This window comes from Geotrypetes seraphini, chromosome 4 (assembly GCF_902459505.1).
Source record: "Geotrypetes seraphini chromosome 4, aGeoSer1.1, whole genome shotgun sequence".
NCBI classification, from domain to species: Eukaryota; Metazoa; Chordata; class Amphibia; order Gymnophiona; family Dermophiidae; genus Geotrypetes; species Geotrypetes seraphini.
This window is the reverse complement of record NC_047087.1, coordinates 161985075-162003089: the sequence shown is the minus strand read 5'-3', so window position 1 is coordinate 162003089 and position 18015 is coordinate 161985075. Positions and strand designations below refer to the sequence as shown.

The window sequence follows — 18015 nt, the reverse complement described above, 5'->3', positions numbered from 1 at the left end:
ATCGGCTCCATTGTGATGATGTGACGCATGTATATTGTATGTACTCGTATTGCAAGACTTTGCTCATTTAGAACAGTCATATAGAACAGTCATAGTAACATAGTAAATGACAGCAGATAAAGACCAGTCTGCCAATAAGTTATACTCATTTAAAAATACATTAGATTAAGTTGTTTCTTCTTGATATTTCTGGGCTGTAGACTATAAAGTTACTACACTCTTGCAGTCAGAGAGAGAAGAACCATCGGCTCAGTTGTGATGTGTATATACTGTATGTACTTGTATTGCAAGAGCTTGCTTGTATATCAAGTTAAAATTTAGTAAAATGTTTTGCTCGTCTTGCAAAACACTTGCAAACCAAGTTACTTGCAATCCAAGGTTTTACTGTATATTCATCTTGGATGGCATTATTCAAGACTAGTAGTAGAAATGATGATGGCTGAACATATACTGGATGACGACAGTATGTGCAAAGTAGCATAAAACATGAACTATGATGATATACTTTTGAATGTGATAAAAGATATGAAATGATAAAAGATGTGAAATGATTGTGTGAAAGAACTTGGGCAAATGAAAGTGTATAAGTGAAATATTTTGTAAATGGGCGGACATAAGTACTACATTGTGTCTGATAAGATTTACATGAAAATAAACTGTGATGATGTATTATTAAAACTGAATATTATTAAGAGTCAGATGATAAATCATAATGTCAAGGAACATGTGTATGTGTTGGTGAGACATTATCTGAACATAAGCAATGCCTCTGCTGGGTCAGACCTGAGGTCCATCATGCCCAGCAGTCCGCTCACGCAGCGGCTCAACAGGTCCAGGACTTGTGCAGTAAAACTCCATTTATACCCTTCTGTTCCCTTTTCCAGCAGGAAATTGTCCAATCCTTTCTTAAATCCCAGTACCGTACTCTGCCCTATTATGTCCTCTGGAAGCGCATTCCAGGTGTCCACCACATGTTGGGTAAAGAAGAACTTCCTAGCATTTGTTTTGAATCTGTCCCCTTTCAACTTTTCCAAATGCCCTCTTGTTCTTTTATTTTTTTGAAAGTTTGAAGAATCTGTCCCTCTCTACTCTCTCTATGCCCTTCATGATCTTGTAAGTCTCTATCATATCTCCTCTAAGTCTCCTCTTCTCCAGGGAAAAGAGACCCAGTTTCTCCAATCTCTCAGCATATGAAAGGTTTTCCATCCCTTTTATCAGACGTGTCGCTCTCCTCTGAACCCTCTCGAGTAACGCCATATCCTTCTTAAGGTACGGCGACCAATATTGGATGCACCATTGCCCGATACAATAGCAGGATAATTTCTTTCGTTCTGGTTGTAATACCCTTCTTGATTATATCTAGCATTCTTTATCCCAGGACAAGCAGGCAGTATATTCTCTACATGTGGGTGACGTCACTGACGGAGCCCCCTAGTGGACGTTTTCGCAAGCAGACTTGCTCGAAGACCTTCAAACTTGTGATTGGCCCGCGCATGCCCCTCCTGCCCTGCCTAGGGCATGCATCTCCTCAGTTCAATGTTTTTCGTGGAGCCAGAAGCACTGCTACCTTGCTTCGCGCGATCTCGTTGTCCCTCTTGCACCGCAGCTTGTTTGGTTAGTTTTGGTTGAGTCGCTGTGCTCGCGTCTTTAATTTCCTTCATTTTCTTCTGTTCGTATATTTTTGACCAGGTTCCCAGTCTTCCTCTGGCCGCCTAGTCTCGTGGGGCCGCAGCTGTCTTTTTTTCTTATGTCCCGGCCTCGTTCCGGATTTAAAAACTATACTAAGTTCAACAGGGTTATCTCTATCACCGATCCTCATCGTTGGTGTATGGAGTGCATGGGTGCAGAGCACCGTGCTGAGTCGTGTCCCTGTTGTGCGACTTTAGAACTGCTGGCTCTTAGTTGACGGGTGGCCAAGATTCTTCAACTCTTTGGCCCCATTGATCCTGCGGGACAGGCCTCGAGCTCAGCCTCGGCACCCTCGTTGGGTGCCTCGGCCTCGAAAGCTCCGGCCTCGTCCCCTTCTGCTACTCCAGCCTCGGGTAAGTCTCCTCTTCCCTCCTCAGGTGTGCCGGCAAAGAAACCTACCTCGGAGTCTCATGTCAGCGCCACCTCGTTGGCATCTTCGAGACATCACTCTAAGCGTGCCTCCTCACACAGGGAATACTCTTCCTCGAGGTCCCCCCGAAGGAGCGCACTGTTGCACCTCCGACCCCACCTACCTTTGGTCTCGGTGCCTATGTTCGAGGACATGCTTAAGGCTAATATTACAACACAGTTTTCCTCGGTGGTGAACCAACTAGTCCCGACTTCGACGCCTTTAACCTCGGTCTCGACCCAGTTGCGGTCTGACCAGCCTGAGCGTCCCCTCGTTTCTTGAGGCCTCACCCGTAAGATTCCTAGGGTTTCCTCGAGCGAATCTTCTTCCCATGAGTCGCCGGTGACTTTTCGGGGGCCCAGGCCGGGTACCCGTTTCTCTCCTGCTACTGGGGCGAGGCTTGCCTCTTCTAAAAGGCCCCGGTCTTCCCTGCCCTGTCGGGGCAGGTCTTTGACCTCGAGACCATCTACACACACACTTGTCCTCGAATTGGACTCTAGTGTATGTTCCCCATCGAGGCGATTGCCAGCTTCTAAAGGGCCTGCTTCGAAGCCAATTGGGGATTTTTCCTATACCCCGTCTTCTCAGAGGCTTCCCCAATGATTTCCTCGGACTCTGGGGTCTTCCCCAGTCCATCTGGCATGGGGCCGTTCTTCGACGCCCCCTACACGCCTTAGTCGAACCTCTTCGGTCTCCCGTTCACAGGACTCTGAGGCTCCGGCTTACTATTCCAGGGAAGTTTCTCCCTCTTTCTCGGCTGCACCCCGATCTCGGTTGGAGTCTCCCACGGAGGATGATTCTTCTTCTCAGACCTCCTCCTTTTCTCGTTTCATCTCTGACATGGGCAGAGCTCTGAAATTGGATCTTCAGTCCGACTCCCGCTTTACCCAGGAATACCTGGCGGAATTGGGAGTTGACAATATGCCTCTTGAGGCACTTCACCTTCCGTTGCATCAGGTTCTCCAGCAGACGTTTCTCCGGAACCTGGAGACACCATATGCTGTCACCGCTATTCCCTCCAAGTTGGAGTCCTGTTACCAGACTATCCCGGTTAAAGGGTTTGAAGATGCTCAGCTTTCCCACCAATCCTTGGTGGTTGAGTCTTTCTTGAAGGAGTCTAACCCCTCGAAGGTCTACGCTGCTGTCCCCCTGGGCAGGGAGGGCCGTACAATGGACAAATTTGGTCGCCGCCTTTATCAGAATTCGATGACGGCGAACCGTGTCCTTAACTACAGTTTCATCTTCACGTCCTACCTGCGAACCGTGTCCTTAACTACAGTTTCATCTTCACATCCTACCTCCGATTCCGCTTATTCCGGGAGGTCATACCAGAACCTCGGCTTCAGGAGTTTCGTCTCCTCGTGGAGACCCTCTCCCAACTCCGCCTGTATATGTTCCAGGCCTGTTACGCCTTTGAATTGTCCTTGAGAGTTACAGCCTTTGCAATCGCCATGCGTCGCCTTGTTTGGTTCCGGTTTGTGGATATGGATCCGAATATACAAGATCATCTTGCCAATTTCCCGTGTGTGGGTTATGAGCTCTTCGATGAATCCATCGAGGCGGCCACAAAGCGCCTCTCAGACCACGAGCAGTCCTTTGCGTCTCTGGTGAAACTTCCGGCTCGCCAATATATAATTCCTCTCCGGAGGTATCCACAAAAATCCACTCCTACTTTCTCTAGGCCTCCTCCGAAACGGCCACTGCAGCAGCATCAACGTCAACCTAAGACTCAGCCACCGGCCCCGGCAAAGACCGGGCTGTCCTTTTGACAATTCCAGTCCGAGCCTTCGGGCTCCCTTCCCCATTGGGGGTTGTCTCCATCATTTCTATGCCCGGTGGGAAAGTCTTAACACCGACAATTGGATACTGTTTATCATCCGGGAGGGGTACTCCCTCCCCTTCAGTTGCGTACCCCCAGATCTGCCTCCAAAAGAGTTTCTGTCTGCTCCGTCTCAGCTTCCCCTACTTCTGCAGGAAGCTCAGGCCCTTCTTCGCCTTCGGGCGGTCGAGGAAGTTCCCATGGAACAGTGGAACTCCGGATTTATTCCCGCTACTTTCTGATACCCAAGAAGACGGGGGATCTGCGTCCGATCCTGGACCTTCGTGCTCTGAACAAGTTTCTGGTACGGGAACGATTCAGAATGCTCACCCTTCCCACGTTGTATCCCCCTCTTGGACGAGGGGGACTGGCTGTGCTCACTGGACCTCAAGGAGGCGTACACGCACATTCCGATACACCCGGCCTTTCGCTGGTATTTGAGATTCCGGGTGGGGGATCTCCATCTCCAGTATCTTGTTCTTCCCTTCGGCCTGGCGGCCTCTCTGAGGGTTTTCACGAAATGTCTGGTTGTGGTAGCTGCGGCCTTGCGCCTCCGCGGCATGCAGGTGTTTCCCTACCTCGACGACTGGTTGATCAAAGCGTCCTCTCACAATGAAGTCCTGCGAGCGACGGAACAGACTATCTTGCTCCTTCAGTGTCTTGGCTTCGAAGTGAACTTTCCCAAGTCTCATTTCTGTCCGTCCCAGTCTCTCGAGTTCATTGGAGCGGTCCTGGACACGGTTTGTCTCCGCTCCTTCTTGCCTCGGCCTTGTCAGGAGGTCCTTATCCGTTTGTGCCGAATGGTGACCCATCTGCATTCGACACCGGCTCGGCTCATGATGGTCCTTCTAGGTCACATGGCCTTCACTGTTCACGTGACTCCTTTTGTCAGATTTCACCTCCGTATTCCTCAATGGACTCTGGCGTCCCAGTGGAACCAAGATTGGGATCCTCTCTCCCGATGCATTGTCGTGACTCCTTTGTTGAGGAGATCTCTCCGTTGGTGGATGCTCTCTTCCAATCTTTCCAGAGGTTTTCTGTTGCATGCTCCTCCTCCGCAAAAGGTCCTCACGACGGACTCGTCGACCTATGCTTGGGGGGCTCCTCTGGACGGTCTGCGCACCCAGGGTCTTTGGTCCTGTGGCGACCGCCTTTGTCACATCAATCTTCTGGAGCTTCGTGAGATTTTCCTCGCTCTGAAAGCTTTTTGTCAACTACTTCGCAACCAAGTGGTGCTGGTTCGCGCGGGCAACCAGGTCGCAATTTATTATATCAACAAACAAGGGGGCACGGGGTCCAGGTGCCTGTGCCAGGAGGCGATGCAGCTCTGGGACTGGGCTGTCCACCGCAACATATTTATTCAAGCTGTCTACATTCAGGGCCAGCGGAACTGTCTGGCAGACAAGTTAAGTCGTCTTCTGCAGCCTCATGAGTGGTCCCTTCACTCCATAACACTGCGTCAGGTGTTTGCTCGTTGGGGGGACTCTGGACGTCGATCTGTTCGCATCCCCTCTCAATCACAAGTTGCCCCGCTTCTGCTCCAGGGTTTACTCCCCTCTCAGGATCGAGGCTGATAACTTCCTTCTGGATTGGACGAACGATTATATGCGTTCTCTCTATTCCCTCTGATTCTGAGGACTCTCGTCAAGCTCAAGTCTTCGCATGCCACCATGATTCTGATTGCTTCTCGGTGGTCCCGGCAACCGTGGTTCTCCCTTCTGTTGCAACTCAGTGCCAAGGAGCCTCTTCCTCTGCCTGTTTTTCCTTCTCTGCTTACGCAGAGTCAGGGTTCTCTCCTTCATCCCAACCTCCAGTCTCTGCACTTAACAGCTTGGTTCCTCGAGACTTAATACCCTCGTTCCAGCTCTCCCAGCCTGTTCTGGTTGTCCTGGAAGCGTCTCGGAAGGAGTCCACTCGCCAGTGTTACCATCAGAAACTTTTCTTCCTGGTGTGCTACTTGACAGCAGGAGCCAATGTCTGTCTCCTTGTCGGCTGTCCTGGATTATCTGTTGCACTTGTCTGGCGCTGGACTGAAATCATGTTCGGATCGAGTCCACCTTAGTGCTATTGCTGCTTTTCATCAACTGATTGACGGGAAGCCTATCTCTGTTCATCCTGTGGTTTCCCGCTTCATGAAAGGACTTTTCCACATTCAGCTGCCCCTTAAACCTCCTCCGGAGGTTTGGGATCTGAACGTGGTCCTCGCAAAATTGATGAAACCCCCGTTCGATCTGCTAGCGCTGGCTCACTTGAAGTATCTTACTTGGAAGGTTGTGTTCCTTATTGCTCTCACTTCTGCCCATCAGTGAGCTTCAGGCCTTGGTTGCGGACCCACCTTTCACTGTCTTCTATCATGATAAGGTGGTCTTCCGTACCCATCCTAAGGTCTTGCCCAAGATTATTTCTGATTTTCACATCAACCAGTCCATTGTTCTTCCTGTTTTTTTTCCCAAAGCCCCATTCTCACCCTGGTGAGGTGGCTCTGCATTCTCTTGATTGTAAGCGTGCGCTGGCCTTCTACTTGAAGCGCACCGCTCCTCACTGTACTGCTCCCCAGCTGTTCATCTCTTTCTATCCCAATTGCTTGGGTCGCACTGTTTCTAAGCGGACCATTTCTAACTGGTTGACCACTTGTATCCCTTTCTGTTACGCTCAGATTTGCATATAATGGAAGTGACAGGTATGCAAATCTCTCTCATGCATATTCATTAGGGATATCTTAAAAACTTGATTGGCTGGGGGTCCCCCAAGACAGGTTTGGGAACCACTGCCCTAGAGGAAAGGAGAGACAGGGGAGATATGATTCAGACGTTCAAATACTTGAAGGGTATTAACGTAGAACAAAATATTTTCCTGAGAAAGGAAAATGGTATAACCAGAGAATATAATTTGAGGTTGAGGGTGGTAGATTCAAAGGTAATGTTAGGAAATTTTACTTTACGGAGAGAGTGGTGGATGCCTGGAATGCGCTCCCGAGAGAGGGACTCTAACAGAGTTCAAAAAAGTGTGGGATGAACACAGAGGATCTAGAATCAGAAAATAATATTAAAAATTGAATTAAGGCCAGTACTGGGCAGTCTGTATATGGCCGTTTGGGGGCTGGAGAGGGCTTCAATGACTGGAAGGGTTTAGATGGGATGGAGTAGGTTTTAACGGAGATTTCGGCAGTTGTAACCCAAGCACAGTACTGGGTAAAGCTTTGGATTCTTGCTCAGAAATAGCTAAGAAGAAAAAATTAAAAAATTTAAATTGAATCAGGTTGGGCAGACTGGATGGACCATTCAGGTCTTTATCTGCCGTCATCTACTATGTTACTATGTTAAAATGCGATCTCAGGGCTGTGGATCGCCAGTGGGCTCAGTTAAAATGGCGCAGCAGTCCGAGAAGGCCTCCGCTAGTGCTTGTTGGTTCCCGCTCGGATGGGGAGCGGATTGGCTCAGAGACAGTGGAGCAGTTGTTTCGTGAGCTTAAAGAAGAAATGGTGGGCGTACGGGCTGATGTAAAAGCTGCGCTTGCTGAACTCCAAGTAGAGGTGGCCTATGAAGAGAGACTAGACCACATGGCAGCAGCAGTTCAAGAATCTAAAACTCTTGCAGAAACTGCGACTACTCAGCTGAAAGACTTACGAAACCAGAGGACCTCGAGAATAGGTCACATCGCACCAATTTAAGATTTAAAGGGGTCCCTGAAACTGACCGCTATAAGGATGCCCAACAGGTAGTGTAAGAATATTATAGCCATTTGTTGGGCATGGAGGAGCCCGATGTAGGCCTCAACTATAATCCTGAATAGAGCCCATCGAAGCTTGGGGCCTGTGTGAGCTGTGGCAACCGGGATATTGTTACTTGCTTCGGAGATTACCTGCTGAAGGAGAGGATTTTACAGGTGGCGAGATGCAATCCCTCTTTTACTTAGCAGGGCCTCACCGTTGGAGTCTACCAGGACTTGGCAGTAACACTCCAAAAGAGGAGAGCGTTTCGGGAGGTCACTCGGGTGCTTTGGTCCGAGGGGCACCGTTATCGGTGGCTGTTCCCTTTTGGACTACTGCTTACGATTAATAGGAAGACTCGGGTGGACAAAGTAGCAGATGCGAAGAAGGTGATGAACGATCTTGGCTGTGAGTAAGTTCCGGATCAGAACCTGCAGCGATCCCCGTTCTTGGACACCGGAGGTGATGGATCGGGGCTACAGGTCACCTGTGAGATGAACTGCCTACCATCCACCAGCTCTGGACTTAGGTGATGAACGGCTGCAGTATTTTGTCTTTTGGGGTTTTTTTCTTCTTGTCCTGTCGGGGACATTTGAATTGAGCTGGACTGGGGGTACTAATGATGGGTTTTTGGGAGATTGTAAGTTGAGAGATGGCTTGGGTTGGTGTGATTGTGGGGTGTCCATGTTTAACAGGGTGGGGAGTGTGCTTGTGGGAAGGGTGTGGGGCTTATGACGGGGCGCACTGTTGGCTGGACTTTCTAGATTTGATATGCAGTATTTTGATTGATGAGCATTTTACCACCTATCATGTTATTTGCCTTCTATATTCTTTCTTTTCCATGGGATGTGGGAGGAGTACTAGTGTGAGTGTTGGGGAGTGAGTGTTCAGGGGGTAAAATGTATTTGAGTGAGTCTGATGAGGTATGGGGATCTTGTATTTGTGCGTGTGAGTGATTTGGTTATGATGGGAGGGGGATCTATGGAGAACGAAAGCCTAATTTTCTTGTTCTGGCTGATCCGAATACATCGGGATCAGGTTTTTGGAGGGGGGAGTAAGGTCTAAGGGATTTCAGAAGGAGGGGAGGGACGGGGTGGGACGGGAACAGCAAAACTGTTGATTTGCTCATGGAATGTTAACGGGCTCAAAAACCCGGGGAAAAGAAGCGTATGAAGTGGGATATTAGTATACTTAGAGACCCATTTGAGATTCAGAGATGCTGCTTTGCGAGTGCCTCAATTTGAAATGATTTGGACACATCGAGCGCATGGGTCCACCAAAAAGACGGGAGGGTTGGCAATTTTGGTAAAGTGCTGGGATTACAAATTGAGCAGGAATATAAAGATGCGATGGGAAGATGCCTAGCAATAAGAGGCAATTTACAGGGTCAGTCTCTCATGATAGTTAATCTTTATGACCCTAATACAGGCCAAGCAGAGTTTTTTTCGGGATTTGAAAGGGGATTTGGTTGACTTTGTGCTAGGAGCGGTTTATTTGGAGGTGATTTCAATGTCCCGCCAGACCCTCAACTGGATCACTCTAGGGGAGGGAGGAGTACACTAAAGGCTTCCAGCAAAGCTTTTCAAGCCTTGATGCTTGGTCTGGGCTTGATAGATAGTTGGAGGATGAAGCATGGAGCACATTATACCTATTATTCTCATTCACAACAGACTTATACACAACTAGATGGAATTTGGATTCACATGAATCAATGGGATACCTTGCACAAGGCTGAAATAGAACCCATGTACATATCAGACCATGCTCCAGTATGGGTGGCTTGTCAGGGCTTTTCTACACTTGGGGCTAATGGGTATTGGAGATGAAATGAAAGCTTGTTGAGTGCTCCCCAGGTAGTAGCTGAGGTGGAAAGGACGATTAAAGAGTTTTTGGAATTTAATGATACGGGCGAGGTTTCTGATGCGGTGGTAAGGGGGGTTTTCATTAAATGGGGGGCCCGCTTTAAAAGACAATGAGCCCAACACCAGTTAGGTCTCCAGGAACAGCTCATTAGGCTGGAGCTGTCACAAAAATAATCCAGATCCTCAGGTTCTGAAACAAATGATGAGTGCGGGAAGAGCTTAATCAATATCAGATGGAAGTGATAGCCCGTATTAGAGAGAGATTCAAATTGAACATCTATGAGCATAATAACAAAACAAGCGCTAACCTGGCTAGATGTATAAAGCTGTCTAAGGTTACCATTGTTAGGGTGAGAGATAACTGGGGGGGGGGGGGGGATACTGCTATTCGTCAGTTATAAGAAATTGTATAGTGGGCTGCTTATCAGAGATTTTTGGACACCGTACCTCTTCCTGAGCTATCTGTGCCAGATAGAGAAATGCTCCACGATCCTATTACTCTGCTTGAGGTTCAGAGGGTGATAAGGGATTTCAAATCTGGGAAATCTCCTGGTCTCAATGGTTACTCTACCAGGTTCTATAAACAATTCTCAGAATAGGTGGGTCCTATCTTGGTGTAGATTGTGAATAGGGTACCGTAGGTAGGTCTTTTGCCTAAGTCCATGTGGGAGGCTGGCGTAGTGGTTCTCTTGAAACCGGGCAGGGATCCCCATAATTGTGGATCCTACCGTCCAATTTCTCTGTTGAATTTGGATGCTAAGATCCTAGCTAACGTGCTAGCATTGAGGTTGGGCAAGGTCCTATCGAGTCTGATCCATATGGATCAGTCAGGATTTATACAAAGAAGGCAAGTGAGCGATAATATCAGGTGGACTTTACATCTTTTATGGGATGCGCAACAGAGACCAGTTAAGGCGGTTCTGATGGCCATTGATGCGGAGAAGGCCTTCGACAGGGTGCTGTGGGGCTTTCTCTGGGAGGTCATGGAGCGGATGGGAATGTCGGGTTTCTTTAGCAGTTGGGTGAAAGCTTTTTATGCATCACCGAAGGCTTGCCTCTGGATCAATCAATCTTATACGGAATATTTCCCTATAGTGTGGGGGAAACGTCAGGGGTGCCCTCTTTCCCCCATCTTGTTCACTTTATCTATCGAACCGTTGGATATATGTATAAGAACAGCCGCTGCTGAGTCAGATCAGTGGTTCATCGTGCCCAACAGTCCGCTCACGCGGCGGCCTTTAGGTCAAAGACCAGTGCCCTGAGTCTAGCCCTATCTGCGTACTTTCTGGTTCAGCAGGAACTTGTCTAACTTTGTCTTGAATCCCTAGAGGGTGTTTTCCCCTATAACAGCCTCCGGAAGAGAGTTCCAGTTTTCTATAACTGTGGGTAAAGAAGAACTTCCTTATGTTTGTACGGAATCTATCCCCTTTTAACTTTAGAGAGTGCCCTCTCGTTCTCTCTACCTTGGAGAAGGTGAACAATCTCTCTTTCTCTACTAAGTCTATTCCTTTCATTACCTTGAATGTTTCAATCATGTCCCCTCTTAGTCTCCTCTTTTCAAGGGAGAAGAGGCCCAGTTTCTCTAACCTCTCACTGTATGGCAACTCCTGCACTTCTTCAAGGGAGTAAATAGCCAGATAGACAAGGGTGACCTGGTCAACATTGTATATCTGGATTTTCAGAAGGCATTCGACAAGGTCCCACATGAACGACTACTTCGAAAAATTGCGAGCCATGGAAACAAGAGTGAAATACTCACATGGATTTTACTTGACGAGTTGTTCCAGGAAGCAATCGCCTACAGCATCCAGGAACTTAGTCTCCCTACTGCAGCTGAGGTTTCTTCAGGGAGGGGTGGAACATCGTATTGTGTTATTTGCAGATGATATTTTGATGTATGTGAGGGACCCAATCCTAACTATTCGTATTCTGTTTCAGATTTTCAAGGACTAAACCTTGACAAAATGGAAATACTGAATCTGAGTTTGGATGATTTGGAGGTTACTGGGCTTCAGGTTACATTTCCATTTAAGTGGGCTTCCTGGGTACTTTGGTATTTGGTCATACAGTCGCCTAAAGATTTGAATAAACTTTATGAAGTAAATTATCCTCTGGTGTTTCATCAGATTAGATGTGATTTACAACGGTGACATGGCCTATGGTTATCTTGGAGGGGACGGATAGCTATCGTTAAGATGAATGTGCTTTCAAGATTGTTGTTTCTTTTTCAAACATTAGCAATACAGGTTCCTAGGGCGGCATTAGCCGCTTTGGGAGCAGAGTTGTGGAGATTTATATGGCAAAGAATCCTCCCTGGATTTCCCAAAAAGTGATGTAGAGAATTGGGTGGTAGAGGGGTTCTCAATCTGTTCTGGTACTCTCAGTCGGCTCAGCTACGATTGCTATTAGAGTGGGACATAGGGGAGTTTATGAGTGGGGTCCAATTGGAGCAGGCATTTGGAGGCCTAGAACCACTTAAGTATAGTCTTTGGCTTTCAGGCACAATTACGTACCTGGGGGAGGAATATGGATAATCCCTTTTTACGCCATCTTTTCCTATTGTGGCAGTGGGTTAGAGATCAGTTGGGTAATAGCTCTGTGGTGTCTCTGTTGGTGCCAATTCGATCCAAGCCCCACTTTGTAGCAGGGCAAGAGAACAGGGTACCTGGGCTCAGTTGGGTTTAATTACTTTTCGGGATTTGATGGGAGAGGAGGGGGGTGCTCTCTTTTGATCGGCTTCAACGGAAGTATGGGATATCCAATGGGGACTATTTGGCATATCTCCAAGTTTGTCATTTTTTTGAGGGCTCAGGGTTGGGATTCTAGATCGCCAATCTTGAGAATTTGTGGCTTTCAGTGTAGAAGGTTCCTCGTCCTATCTCTGTTGTACTATATCAATATTGGAGGGAACACATTGTTTTTCAGTTTCCCTATATGAGAAAATGGGAAGGGGATCTTGGCAGGATTCTTACCTCCAGGGAGTGGGGGATTGTCTGTGGGAAAGTGTATAAGGCGTCCTCTTGTGCACTAGTTCAGGAGAATGCCTATAAGGTACTGACTTGCTGGTACTATACACCGGAGCGACTGCATAGAATGTACCTCCAAGTTTCCAGTCAGTCCTGGAGATGTAGTACTTGCGTGGTATCTTCCTACATATTTGGTGGGAATGTCCGGTCTTGAGACCCTTTTAGAGGAGAGTGGTCCATCCATTAACAGGTCTGGTGGGACAACCGGTGGGAGTCTATTGGGTCTGTATAACATTGGGGAGTATAAATGGCAAACCAAACTTCTTCATATAGGTTTGGCAGCTGCTAAATGCTTAATAGCAAAATGTTGGAAAAGCAGCGCAGCTCCTACCCATGATGAGTGGATCAATAAGTTGGTGTCCTTGGGTAGAATGGAAATCTCTGTAGCAAAGCAGCATCACTACTATGTTTTTCAGGTGTCCACTTGGATGACGTTGGGAGATAAATTGGCTGATCTCTAGATCTTAGTTATTGCATTCCGCTATCCCTTTGGGATATTAGGCAAGGGAAGGGGGGTGGGGGGACAGGGTAGGGGGGTTAGGGTTGATCTGTGGTGGAAAGGGGTTGGCTTGTTAATTGTCTTGGAACTTAGGAAGGTTTACACTTTGTAACATAACATACATAGTAGATAGTAGATGACGGCAGATAAAGATCCAAATGGTCCATCTAGTCTGCCCAACCTGATTAAATCTAAAAATTGTTAGGGTTTTTTGTGGTTTTTTTATCTTAGCTATTTCTGGGCAAGAATCCAAAGCTCTGCCCGGTACACTGTCTCTGCCTCCACCACCTCTTCCGGGAGACTGTTCCACATATCTACCACCCATTCTGTAAATAAGTATTTCCTTAGATTACTCCTGAGCCTATCACCTCTTAACTTCATCCTATGCCCTCTCATTCCAAAGCTTCCTTTCAAATGAAAGACTCATATCTCCCCTCTCCCGCCTTTTCTCCAAAGAGGAGATTATTTTCTATATTTAAAGTTTTTTAAATTAGATTTTGGTTTTCAATAGATTACAATATACAACACACTGCCAAAAGCACATTCAACAGAAAAAATAAACAATCAAGAAGAACTCCCATGTTCAGCACCTTCAAAAAGATATAAAAAGGATGGAATCGGTCCAGAGGAAGGCTACTAAAATAGTGCAATCTTTAAGCCTGTCCTCATATGCCTTATGACGAAGACCACGCACTATTTTAATAGCCTTCCTCTGGACCGATTCCATCCTTTTTATATCTTTTTGAAGGTGCTGAACATGGGAGTTCTTCTTGATCGTTTATTTTTTTTGTTGAATTATGCTTTTGGCAGTGTGTTGTATATTGTAATCTATTGAAAACCAAAATCTAATAAAAAAAACTTTAAATATAGAAAATAATCTCCTCTTTTGTTTCTGTATTAGTTGTTTTGGAAAACCAGAATTAACTATTACAAAATTGATCCTTTGTTTTTCTAATGGTTAAATGAGCTTTGTTTTTTGGTTTTTTTTTTATTCAGAGCATCTGAATTAGAAAGACTTTGCATTAAGAATGAAACCAGCCTATTCAGAAATGTAAGAAACATTAACCTGTTGTCACCATCGATGACACTTCGTGGGAGAATGAAGGAGAAAATCAGACATTCTATTAACAAAGCAGTAAGCATCAAACTTTACCTCAGTTTTAGATTCAAAACTGCTCTCTGTAATGCAGATGTTAATGTAGTTAGGATAACTTTTGTATAGGTTGTCCAGGCGAAGAAATGGACATTAGGTCTGCAAATTTAAAACTGCACAAATATTTTCTAAAAGGTTTGATAGGTTCTGAACCTTTGATAAAATGTGTAGCACCTTAAAAACTCACTGTTCACTCTATGATGGTCAACTTTATGCTATCATCTATACTTGTAGCTATATAGTGCTCAAAATTCATGTAATCGTGTTGCAAGTGCCATAAATATCTTATATGGCTTAACTAAATATTCGTTAAGGCCTCAGTTACACCCCCTCCTCCGCAAAACCATTTTGTTTGTAGCGGGGAATTATTGCTGAAAAATCATCACCGGCCTTACATTATTTCTTAGTTAATCATTATTTATGCTTTTTATATATATAATTTTATGATTTATAGGTTCAAGTGTTTTTAAAATTGTAGAAATATATATATGATTTTCAACTTAGCTTAGGTTGTCACTTATAAATTACGACCTGGAGACATGGAGTCCAACATGTTTCACGAATGCTTTTTCAAGGAACTCTCTAAGAACATATAAATTAATTTATAATATCACCCATTTAAGTTACTAAATCTTAAAACCTTCATTAAATAGCTATTTTGAAACGGTAACACAAAGTTACCTACCAGTGCCGTTCGTGTCTCCCTAGTTCTTAGAGTAAGATGGCCACGGCATTCTTGCCATTGTTTAAATAACTTTATTAGTATAACCACATTTTACAAACCAGAATTTTTAAAGAGACAGCTACCACACCCGATCCCTGGAATCCCACCAAAGGAAACCCAAGCCACTCACTATATTAAATCAAACTGTCCCATTCCACCTCAACATTTAACCCCCCTGGCTCTACCGTATCTAATCTATAGATCCATCTCTGTTCCATCTCATTCAACAGTTTTTCAATATTACCGCCCTCCCTCCCCTCATGTAGTTGATCTATGACTTGCTATCTGATGTCATCCACCGTATGTTGCTTTATAACCCAATGTTGGACCATGGGTGTGTTCCTCCACTTATTTCTGTCAGATGGGATGATCAGTGACACTTAGAAAAGCACACAGACAATATAAATGCATAGACAAAGACCCTTTATTATACATATATATATATATATATATGTATATATGAATATATATGTATATATGAATATATGAATAGAAAAATAGAAAAACATCACCATAGCCTCTGACACCAGTCCTCATAATCGGGAATCCCTTTCGATTGATGGATTGGGTGGGCCAAAGGACTCCCCCGTAATTGCAACAATATATGGATTCTGATTCTGGGGGAAAAGTTCAGGTTCTTATATAGGGTGAAAACTGCTGAGTTCATAATTATACAAGCTGAGTTTCTGCAGTAACCAGCTCCCTTCACTATGATTCAGGCACACCTGGCACTGTTCTTTTGTTCTGGAAACATCCAGGTCACATTCAGTCAGGAGGTCAGGATAGCAGATAAGCAGATTTCTTGCAGTAACCAGCTTTCTTCACCACGACACCTGGTTTTACTGTTCTTTTGTTCTTTGTTTTGGCAACACCAAGGTCACATTCGGTCAGGAGGTCAGTATAGCAGATAAGCAGGCTTAAGGATACATGTCATGCAGAGTTTCAGTTACCCCCTGGCCATAGGCATAACAGGGTGCATGCAAGTTTTTATTCAGTAGATGGGATTTATGCTCATTTAATCTTAATTTTACCGGTCTATTAGTGTGCCCAATGTATACTAACTTACAGGGGCATTCGATTGCATAAACAACTTGTTGACTATTACAATCAGTTTTAAATTTTGATTTTAACAACATCCCTTTCCCCTGCTCCCTCCACTCTTGTCCAACTATGGCTTTTTCACACCCTGACACTTACCACACCTAGTGTGGTACCCATCAAAACCCCTAGGGTAATACGTCCCAAATTTCTGAAACCCCAACTTTAGGCCAATTGTTATCCCTCTATTATACGCTACCATGGGGAAGTGTTGAAGCGGCTGATGTAACATCAATAGTTGGGGTTTCAGAAAGTTCAGAAATTTGGGATGTAACTCCCTAGGGGTTTTGATGGGTACTACACTAGGTTTGGTGTCAGTGGTGTGAAAAAGCCATAGTAGGACGAGAGTGGAGGGAGCCGGGGAAAGGGATGTTGTTAAAATCAAAATTTAAAACTGATTGTAATAGTCAACAAGTTGTTTATGCAATCAAATGCCCCTGTAAGTTAGTATACATTGGGCACACCAGTAGACCGGTAAAATTAAGATTAAATGAGTATAAATCCCGTCTACTGAATAAAAACTTGCAAGCACCAATGGTCCAACATTGGTTTGTAAAGAAATATACAGTGGATGACATAAGATGGCGAGTCATAGATCAACTACATGAGGGGAGGGAGGGTGGAAATATTGAAAAACTGTTGAATGAGATGGATCTATAGATTAGATATGGTAGAACCAGGGGGGTTAAATGTTGAGGTGGAATGGGCCAGTTTGATTTAATATAGTGAGTGGCTTGGGTTTCCTCTGGTGGGATTCCAGGGATCGCGTGTGGTAGCTGTGTCTTTAAAAATTCTGGTATGTAAAATGTGTTTATACTAATAAAGTTAATTAAACAATGGTAAGAATGCCGCGGCCATCTTACTCTAAGGACTAGGGAGGCACTGGTAGGTAACTTTGTGTTACCGTTTCAAAATAGCTATTTAATGAAAGTTTTAAGATTTAGTAACTTAAATGGGTGATATATTATAAATTAATTTATATGTTCTATATGTTAGGGAGTTCCTTGAAAAAGCATTCGTGAAACATGTTGGACTCTGTCTCCCAGGTTGTAATTTATGAAGCGACAAATTAAGCTAAATTGAAAATCATATATTTCTACAATTTTAAAAGCACTTGATCCTAAAAATTATAAAATTATATATAAAAAGCATAAATAATGATTAACTAAGAAATAATATAAGGCCGGTGATGATTTTGCACCCATAATTCCCTGCTACAAACAAAATAGTTTTGCAGAGGAGGGGGTATAATTGAGGCCTTAACGAATATTTAGTTAAGCCTTATATGATATTTATGGCACTTGCAGCACAATTATATGAATTTTGAGCACCTTAAAAACTAACACATAATATTGTGGGAATGAAATGTATTCTTGCTCATTGGCTTCAGGACTCCCCGCCCACCATCTGGTATTGGCGCAATAGATTGCATCTTTTAATGGTCTGGGAGTCCATGTCCGCTCGGTTTTCTGGATCTCGGAGCAAGCTTTTTCTGTCCGTTTGGGCTTCTTATTTGGATACTTTGCCCCCTATGATAAAGAGCCAGGTGGTCAATCGCTTACGGAAGCCAGTTGTCCCCGTATTGCCAGTGGGTTGAGGGCGGGGGTTTGGGGGTGGGGGGTGTTGGGTTGGGGGGTTGTTTCTAGTTCAGTTTTGGAGGGCTCCAGGCTATCTGAGTACAGGCCTGGACTCTCACTATTATCTGGGATTTCTAGTTGGGTGCTACCATGCTATCCCGTACTGAGGCAGGGTACTGTGAACATAATTGTGTTCTCTCGGTTCTGTGTATATCATTTATGTTGGTGCATAAAAGAAAGTTTATATAAGCTTATGGGATGGCAGGGCAGAGTGATGGAGGGGCGGGGAGAGATTTAGGGGGTTTTTCGATGTGATGCGTTTTCTGTTAAGTGAATTAAGGAAATTATTTGAACTGTATCTGTTTCAGTGACTACTATTCTATATTTGTATTCAATAAAAATTGTTAAAGTAAAAAAAAAAAAACTAACACATAATTATTGTGCATGGTG

At 45.0% G+C, this 18015-nt stretch overlaps 1 protein-coding gene across 8 annotated transcripts in view; it reads left to right on the top strand.

Annotated features, from left to right (window-relative positions):
• Positions 1–18015, top strand: part of CENPT (centromere protein T) — an 822208-nt gene that overhangs the window by 176246 nt on the left and 627947 nt on the right. For all 8 annotated transcript variants that reach the window (XM_033941803.1, XM_033941802.1, XM_033941796.1 and 5 more), the window contains one exon: positions 14010–14148. In XM_033941803.1, coding sequence (XP_033797694.1) covers positions 14010–14148 — 139 coding nt within the window. The remainder of the gene's footprint in view (positions 1–14009; positions 14149–18015) is intronic.